Genomic DNA, 238 nt, shown 5'->3' on the forward strand with positions numbered 1-238 from the left:
AGCAGGGCTGACTGGGGAGACCCCTGTGCCCCCCATCCCATGGCAGATACCTTCATCCTTGTTCCAGACAGCAAGGACACGGAAGATGAAGGCACTGAAGGTGGCAGCGAAGAAGCCGCGCCAGTAGTTGCGGACAGCGAAGAAGGTGGAGGTGACCTCGATGCTGAAGAGGACGCCTGGCACCAGGGGGAGGCACGCGAGGGAGACGGCGAAACCCAGGCAGGCCCCCGGCGCCTGG

At 64.3% G+C, this 238-nt stretch overlaps 1 protein-coding gene across 1 annotated transcript in view; it reads right to left on the reverse strand.

Moving 5' to 3' along the window:
- The window catches only part of CLCN2 (chloride channel, voltage-sensitive 2), a gene marked incomplete at both ends in the record, with an annotated part of 2,488 nt that extends 2,312 nt beyond the window's left edge, over positions 1 to 176 (reverse strand). The window contains one exon of the mRNA XM_009869729.1: positions 50 to 176. Coding sequence (XP_009868031.1) covers positions 50 to 176 — 127 coding nt within the window. The remainder of the gene's footprint in view (positions 1 to 49) is intronic.
- Positions 177 to 238: the final 62 nt, after the last annotated feature.

This window comes from Apaloderma vittatum, unplaced genomic scaffold (assembly GCF_000703405.1).
Source record: "Apaloderma vittatum isolate BGI_N311 unplaced genomic scaffold, ASM70340v1 scaffold27965, whole genome shotgun sequence".
Classification (NCBI taxonomy): domain Eukaryota; kingdom Metazoa; phylum Chordata; class Aves; order Trogoniformes; family Trogonidae; genus Apaloderma; species Apaloderma vittatum.